At 41.0% G+C, this 9,096-nt stretch overlaps 1 protein-coding gene across 5 annotated transcripts in view; it reads right to left on the bottom strand.

Moving 5' to 3' along the window:
• Positions 1-4,876: 4,876 nt before the first annotated feature.
• The window catches only part of LOC138215100 (sodium bicarbonate cotransporter 3-like), a 44,996-nt gene continuing 40,776 nt past the window's right edge, over positions 4,877-9,096 (bottom strand). For 4 of the 5 annotated variants that reach the window (XM_069177088.1, XM_069177095.1, XM_069177091.1 and 1 more), the window contains one exon: positions 4,877-5,532. In XM_069177088.1, the coding sequence (XP_069033189.1) occupies positions 5,152-5,532 (381 nt within the window). In that variant the 3' untranslated portion in view covers positions 4,877-5,151. The remainder of the gene's footprint in view (positions 5,533-9,096) is intronic. The other variant, XM_069177096.1, reaches the window with a different exon arrangement.

The following is a 9,096-nucleotide window of genomic DNA, read 5'->3' as shown; positions in this document are numbered from 1 at the left end:
ACGTCACAATGAAGGGAAGGCGTTTGCATTCCTGTTGTATTGTGACGCTAATCTTCCCTCCGCTGCTTCTGATGCAATCATTGTAAACTCACAGGAGCAAACTGCTCCCTCGTGAAGCCGTACAGCGATCTCACTCCGGGCTAAAGTACTTTCCTTCGTGCAACTCGGTGGACGTTAACCGTGACATATTTAACAAGGAGACGGCTTGAACCCAGACGATGGTCTCATTTCTGAGTTGGTCGGGTTTAAAAAAAAAAAAAAAAAAAAAGGACATTTTAATTCGTGAATGGCTGTGCAGCGAGTTTCGGCTTTATGAAGACACACTCTGACCTTGTTGTACTGGCAGCTAAATCCACTGTTAAGACCTACTTATCCTGATTGAGGTTGCTATGATCTCATCCTCATTACTTACTCGCACAACGTGTGCATCTGCCTTTTGATGCTGTGATCATCTTCATTTCAGAGTTTGCCGTTTGTTGAATGTATGGTTTTATTTGTGTAATATCAAGTATTGCCATTTTTACCAGTTTAAGAACAGCAAACACAATTAAGCGACCTACATTCTTGCCATCGCTCCTAATATAAAGTTTCCCTGACCTCATTATCATTATCTTTCTGTATTTTTAGAGCTCCAAAGACCAGAGGTTGGTGTATTCCGGAAAGCTGCTTTTGGACCACTTTACCTTAAAAGATGTGCTCAGGAAGGTAGGTTATTGTACACCTTGGTGTCGTATTCATGAGAACTATTCTAGTTTAATGCATTCACAGCCAACAAGCAGCACTTCAGCTGCCTGAGTCACTGCTTTAACTAACCGGGAGAAGACCCTCTGCTGTTCCAGCACACGTATCGTCCTGTAAACGAGGCACGGGCCACATAGAAGGTTTATAATTGAATGGTCTGCAGTACTGTTGGAGTGTAATGTTTAGCTGTCCAGGTGTTATGCTTGTGAGGTAAATAATAATACTGAGTGCATACTTTGTTGATCGTGATAAAGTTTCTCCTCGTGTACTTATTATTGCATTTTTGGTCTTGTGTTTTAAGGTTGGTCTATTTTTCTTAACAAGCTTCATTATGATTCACTTTTTTTTGTTGTTCATTTGGACTTCACACAAGATGGTCATCCAAACAGTACATACACGTCAGCAGGCTGTTGTCAGGGCAGCAGACTTCAGCTTCATGTGTACTTTAATATAGTAGTAGTAGTAGTAGTGTGACCAGTGGTGTCACAGCTTTAGAAAAGACCTGAGAGAAAAAAAAACAATGAGATTATTGCTGCCACATTTAGGCATATATATAAAAAAAAAAAAAAAATTCATTGAGTTTTTTAAAATGAGAATAAATTCAGGTGTAGAATTATAGCCACTAAATAACGAGTGGACAAAGACAAGATGGCACAATATCCAAAACATCAGCATACAGTTGTAATGCAGCTGTAAGGACAGCGCTTGTCCCTTATTATTTTTTTTTTGTTCTTTTAAATGTTTTGATTTTTTTTTTAAAATTGTGTTTTATTCCCCAAATCCTTCTGCTCGTCGACACCCGAGGGCCACAGCGATAGTCACTATCAAAATAATGTATTTTTTTTTAAATGTCAGGAAGTGTGTGGTATTTTATTGAGAAAATCAATTGTGGATGTTGTATATATTTATCAGTGTAACATTTCCCAATATTTTTGCACATGTGATGAATTTAACTCTCATCTTTACCATGAGTTATCAAAGCGAATGTCCACAATATAGATTTAGAAGTGCTGCGTATTGGCGAAGAACGTCCAGGGGAACATGCAGTACTCTGTATGATAATGAGCCTTATTGGCTGCTTCTACAGCAGGATGAGTACCATATGCTCCATCTGGTGTGCGCCTCTCGAACTCCTCCCAGCTCCCCGAAGCCCCCCCGACGCAGCAGTAACAAGCCTCAGGAGAGCACCGCCAGTCCCGCGGTAGGTCGCCCGCGTACTCCTCACACCTTTCCGCTCATTTCATCACCACCACATTTCCTTTCATCATTTGTAATCGTCACCTCCCTGAGGATTTAAAACCCTCGCTTGCCTTTCTTTCAAGATGGACATTAGGCTATTATCAATATTCAGGGTTTCATTTTCTGCTCCCAGGCCCCTCAGACCTCCGACAGTCCCGGTCAAGATGGCCAGCCAGCGACAGGGGAGAGCAGTGATGGACTCAGGCAGCGAGCTGGACCCTTCCCTCACCACCAGATGTATCCACAATTTATGCACAGGTAGGCTTTTAGTCTGGGGACACTTTAATAACTTCTGCAGTGCAGAGGTAAGGGGTATTTTAGGAAGCTGACTCACTACAGCAGCTGAAAGTTCCTGGAACATAAAAAATAAATAGGACATCAGGGGCTAGTTTTAATTTCCTAATCCACTTTAACAAGTTAACACAGCATCCCTGGTGCTCCCAGTGGTGATAAGTTAAGGCTTTAATGGCAAATTAAGTTTTAAAATCAATCAGTGATGCAGCCTGTGAGAGAATACACAACACCTTTCCTTCTACATATGTCATAACTTTAAAAAAAAAAAAAAAAATACCGCTTCCTCTTGCGCACCTGCTGCCAAAAATCACCCGGGCACTGCCGCCCTCTCCGAGGAAAGTCTTGTCAAGTGTAAATGAAGCTGTCAGGAAGATTAACTTTAAAGACACCGGTGTCTGGATGAGAAACCAAGAAGCTACTCGTTGTCTAAACAGAGCTGCAGAAACACACGGCTGCTGTTGGGTTCAAGTTTAGGTCATTTAATAGTGCAAAGGTAGATTTTCTGGACAGCTTGGCGTCTTTACAAAGACATGAAGTCTCACTTAAATTGCGACTAATATGGAGTTATTATTGCAACTGTCTCTCGATAAGAAAATGATCTTAAGTGACGTGATGCTATAGACATTAATAGCGCCTCATAAACAAATATCAGGTCTTAATTTATCAGCAATAGCGGTCGTGGGGGTCGAGGGGGGTGCAAATGTCCCTGTTTTGGTCATGCGGTGTCTCTCTTCCAGCTGGAATCAGTACTCCCCACAGTCCACGCCTCCGACACAGATGCCTGCTTATTACAACCCCATGACACTAATGTGGTGGCAGCAGCTGTACGCCAGGCAGTACTACATGCATTAGTAAGTCCATTTATGTTTGGGTCCCTCCATTTCTGTCGAATGCGTTAAGGGCGCTGTTCAAGCAGGAAACCGTGTTACCGAACTCCGTGTCTCTCCACCTCCAGTCAGTTGCTGGCCGCCTCCTCGCAGCACCTCCGGCCCGGCCAGCCCTCGACTCAGTCCAACCAATCCAATCCCCTGAGCCAACGGCCGCAGGTGGGTCGCCACGGCAACCCGGAGGTCCAGATGAACGCCCAGGGAGGGGAGATCCTGAACGAGGAGGAGCTCAACCGGGATTGGCTGGACTGGGTGTACACATTTTCACGCGCCGCCATCTTACTCAGTATAGTCTACTTCTACTCCTCCTTCAGCCGCTTTGTCATGGTGATGATGGCCATGCTGGTGCTTTACCTGTGAGTGATCCTTCTACGCCTCTTTCAAACCAATGACCGGGGTTAGATTAGGGTTATTTGCAAAAATGTTCAATCCTTCTTCTGTCCATTACACGCCTGTGGTAATCCCTGCGCATGACAGCTCTGATTGGACCCGGTCCTCAACCCGGGAAATATGCATAACAATTAACCGTAGACTGTAAAAAAAAAAAACAATGGCCGTAGGCTCCTTGACGTCCCCTAAAGGAAAATCACTACAAAGACCAAAACTGTTTTTTTTGTTGTTTTCGGCTGTAAAACTGGGCATTTTAACGAGACGGTCTACGGCTACAGACTCGCCTTTGGAACCAGCCTCTAGTGGCCATTTAAGGAACTACAGCTTTTGGCAACATCCACGTTGGTTTGATTTTTTGATTTTTTTTGTAGCCCCCGGGGTTGCTGCTTGCAACTTAACTGGCAGGCTGGAAATAGGCAGACAACACAGCATCCCTCTTCTGTCTCACCTCTTGAGGTGGACTACACAGTTTAACCCTTTCAAACACAAAACCATAGTGGACATAACCAGGCTGCCATGAACGGATCATCAGAGTTGCACTGCTGCATATACAGCTGGTTATTTGTCTAATAGTTGTCCACGTCCAGTGTGATTGAAAGGTTCTTCCAAGACTACATAGCTGCATCAAAACAGTCTTTACAATGTCTTTCTGTAATTTTTTTTTTTTTTGTATTCAAATATTTATATTCCTGTTGCGCAACGTGCATCGCTCTGCCGAAATAGTGTTAGTCTCCTTGATTTTCTAATAACATCTCTATCTTTGGGAAAGTTTGGAAGACGCGAGGTGCCTTTTTAATCGTCCTTTTCGCACATTAGAACCTGAACAACTCGCGTATTACTCAAAAGAATAATAGATGATGAATGGACAATAAATATAATTACCAGGACACAAAACGGCTCGTCATATCTGTTGCGTTGTTTCTTCCCGCAGGCACCAGGCCGGCTGGTTCCCCTTCAATCTGGAAAACGACCTGCAGCTTCCTGGAGACAGAGCCAACCAGGATGATCCGGAGGGAGAGCTACAAAACCAAGACCTACTAGAAATGGTAACTGTCTCTCCTCCCTCATCCATCACAGCTTTTACTCAGAACAGTAGCCGGGGCTGATGGGGTTTTTATGAGTGACATTGATTTTTCTGAGTTACCGCTCTCCAGATATGTATACGACATATACAACCTGTATTAAATAGCCATAGGGCTGCAGAGGGAAAGTGAATGGACAGCTTTGTTGATTATTGATTAATCCTTTAAAACTATTGAAAAGTGAAGGTCATTTAAAAAAAGACCAAATTTTTAGCTGTCAATGTCAGCTATGGTAAATTATGATGGCTTTTTTTTTTTTTTTTTTTTAATCACTGTTTTCAGGCATTTTTATAATCTACTTCATCAATTACTTGATCAATTGAACCTATTCCTCAAATGATTTAATCAGTAATCAAAATAATTGCTCTTTACAACTCTAGTGGCAAATTGAAAACACCTACAGTGACATTTTGGCTGAAAAGAGTAACTCTTCATCAGGCGACAAAATGCTTTCCTTTTTAAGGTACTTTGCCTTTCTGTGAACAGAATGAATTGGTCCCACACCGAAGACAACTTCATCAAGGAGTTGCTGCCGAGGTTAACGCAGTGCATGTTGACTTTCCGGTACAGGAAGACGTGATAGACGACAGCTCGGACGACGACGGGGAAAGTGGAGAGGAAGGAGCGGAGGACCCGAACAGCGCCCCCCACACGGGCTTCTTCTCGTCCACGTGGGCGTTCATCATAACCTTTTTCATGTCGCTCATCCCGGAGGGGCCGCCGAACGCTGCGAACTGAACACTGCCGAGCACCGCGGCTCTCCGCCGGAGCATGTTCTTTCTTAAAGAGGAGGATGAATATCCCCAACCTGCTTCGGGAAACTGATTCTGTTGCAGTGCAGTTGTTAAGAGTTTCCCAGTCGTTGACTCCACATATGAAAACACACACGATCCATTTAACTTGGAGAGAGAGAGAGAGAGAGAGAGAGAAAAAAAAAAAGGTCATTTCATGTGGATTTAAAAAACAAAATGTATTTATTAATTTTTTTTTTATTATTATTTTTGTCTCAACAAAGACAAAAAAAAAAAATGTCAAGCAACGCCGACATTAGTTTAACTGATGTACAAGGATTGCTAGTAAAGCCTTGTAAACGTAGACAGCAGGCAGATTTATAATGAAAACTTGAGTACAGCACTAATCATGTTTGACAACCTGAGTCAGTTTGTTTTCTTTGTAAGACGCTGCGATATTTGTCAAAATAGTTCTGCTTGAATTGCCCTGATTTTTTTTGTAATGGTCGTTACATTAAAATAAGACATTTAAAAAAAAAAAAAAGGGCCACTGTAATTCAAGCGCTGAATTTCAGTGAATACGTGTGAATCACGTAGCACTTGTATTACTACATGAGTAACTTAAACGTGTCACGTGTACTGTGTTGTACTGGAGTGATGCCGGCTAACTGACTGAGGGGAGATTTTAGTTAGTTTTTTTTTTTTTTTTTTAAACTAAAGTGAACTCGTGTAACACTAAGTCTTTTAGACAGTCTGAAAGAGCATAACAAGACCGGCGAACTGATCGTTCGTCATTCGTGGAATATCGGTCGAGGCTGGAATTGAATTTGTGGCGTTGAGTCGACAATTTTAATTATTTTTTTTTTTCAATTTGTATTTCCTACAGTTAACTGAAGCACTGCCATAATGCAGAGTTCATGTAGGACAAAACAATACACCTGCTGCTGTTACATGTAACATGTTGTGTACCGAGGACAATATTCATGTTTATTAAAAACAACATTCATTGTAATGGAGTCACGTGGTTTAAGATCGGTCTTGAACACAATCAACAGTGCTGACTGATTTGTTCTTTTATGACCCTTTCACAGTGAGCAGGCCTTCCATTTACAGTACTATGCAACGGGCAGTATACTCTGTGGCTGGAAGAGGCTCGGTTGAACACGCACACGTCGGTTTCTGGAGGAAAATAGTCGGTGAATTTGACTCCCAGCTCCACATCTGCTGAGCGAGATCTGGTCTGAATCCACGGGGCTGAAGCCGGTGCTGCTTCGAGATTAGAGTACGTGCTGCTCAAAACTTATGAGAAATCAAGAGAAGTCGGAATTAATTCAACTTGTCAAGTTAAATTCCGGAACCAACTGCCGACATAACTTTTAATGGGAAATTTTGGTCCTAAAAATTTTTTTTCTCAGAAGTTCTCCAAAGTGGAACCTTTTCCCTGACGTAGTGTTGTTGTGTAAGACGTGAAAGCGGAGTCACATTTGTGCAGGAACAAGTATATATAAAAAGCTAAATCATTCCACTTGCCCATAACTCCCTTAAGGTACACTGTCCAAAAAAAAAACAACCCACAAGGCCTTCACACATTAATGAATAGAAAGCTCTCGGTCTTCAACCGGGAAAAAAAAACAAAACCTTAAGAGGTTCAAACCCCGCACTGTGACGTTTTATGCTATGACATTGAAAAAAAAGAAATCAAATTCTACTTCCTGTACCATTTATTTAGTGGCATGTTACGGCATGACAATCAAAACGCACATCGAGCATGTTCATTACGGATCACGCGTCACCTCTGATCACACTGATGCGCTTTAACGTCCCGTCAGATTCGGTTTGATGCTGAAAAAGGGTCACGCGTGTTCTGAGCCAACCAAAGCAGCAAAAGATTGATCCGCTAAGTTTGTGCACTTAATGACTGCGTTCAAGCACCGCTTACAAATGTAACGTCCACTTACTCTGCATCGAACCTTTCTTCAGGTTGATGCTGAACAGGAATTAACCAAAGTTAATGTGCCGACGGGGGGTGGGAGGGAAATAAAGGTGTATTTTTTAACAGGGTTCCCCAAAACTAAAAGGTCATCGAGGTAAATGTCAATCAAACAAAGTCTCCACACAAAGTCCTCAGCGCAGGTTTAATTAGTCAGATAAGTGGCAACGCTTGCGTGTGAACGACAGGTGTTGTTTCCTCTAAGGAACTTAAAAATGTAACCAGTGTCCGTTTAAAAGATGATGCAGATAAAGCCACATGTTCCAGCCACCTGTCTGCAGTGTAGCTGCAGTGGTGTCTGACATAGATCTCTGCTGCCACCTTTTGTCTTTAACATGAAGAACTCCTCTGGCTCTTTCTAAACAACATTATGGCTATGGTAACGTAACGTCCCCCCCACCCCCCCAGGACCCAGTCGGTGTGTCTTTACAGTCGACCTTTTGCACATTTAAACTTGTCAGAGCACAAGCAGCACTGGGAAATAAATTTCATTCATGATGACGCTTATTCCAACAAGTGTCCCAGTAAGATATGGCAGTGACCATGATGCTCAATATTAGCACCCTGGAACCCAATTCGCTTATAAATGGAGGTGCAGTTGATTTTGATATTATCAATTGCATCCGACAAAATATCAGCTATGAAAAAGATATGTTGCTTTGCCAGCTCTTATTTTTTTTTTGAGGCCAGTAATAATATAAATTTTGAGTTAAAAAAAAAAGTTCCAATGACTCACTGATACTTTTTTCTGAACATGAACATATTTGATAAGGACACACTTAAATTTGTTAAGAACTGTGAACAAATATGTCGGTTTGTGTCTTGATGCCTTCCAGTTTGAGCCCTGCATTACTCCCTCCACCCACCAGAGGTCCCCAAGTCTCTCTCTTTCTCCTGCCTCACCTGCCCCTCCTGCAGCCACTTCGCAATCAGTCCAGTCAGTATATAATATTCTCACTACCAGCTGCTGGATCAGAGGGCTTTCTTTCTGTAAGGCTTAAGCATTACATTCCTTTCTGTTTTTTTAATTTTTTTTAATTTAATTTATTTGATTTTAGGGAAGCTTATACTCCTGTTTGAACTTTGTGTTTTCCTACAAATCACTGTAAGTGAAGTTCTTTGTTTACTTCAGTCTGCCCTGGCGTTATGCGGTTCGTTAGGGCCTTCTTCCCCGTTGCTGAACTGTAACAACCAATATTCACCGAGAATGATATTTCACGTGACCTCTAAACATCTATTTGGTAATTTTGTATGCATTCTTATTACTTATAGGCTGATATACAGTATGTGTGTGGCTCAGATATCAGTCTCGCCCTGGTTTTAACTGTATAGTCTACTTTACAGCAGCAAAGATACAATATAACTTCTATAGCTCCTTTTTGTTGCTGATATTGTTTATTCAAATTCATGTATATATATATATATATATATATATATTTTCACAAGTCTCAGTTAATATATTATATATAGATGTATATATGTGTATACATATGTGTATATATATATATATGTATATATATACATACACATATGTATACACATATATATACAATATTCATGTATATATATATATTTTCACAACAGTCTCAGTTAATATATATATATATATATGTATATGTGTGTATATATATGTATATATGTGTGTATATATACGTATATATATGTATATATATATGTGTATATATACATATATATATATATATATATATATATATATATACACACATATGTATACACATATA

Source organism: Embiotoca jacksoni, unplaced genomic scaffold (assembly GCF_022577435.1).
Source record: "Embiotoca jacksoni isolate LCO1_2020_lvr unplaced genomic scaffold, fEmbJac1.0.p SCAF_7, whole genome shotgun sequence".
In the NCBI taxonomy this organism is placed as follows: domain Eukaryota; kingdom Metazoa; phylum Chordata; class Actinopteri; family Embiotocidae; genus Embiotoca; species Embiotoca jacksoni.
Note: the sequence above shows the minus strand (reverse complement) of the source record. Positions and strands in the feature narration are given on the sequence as shown.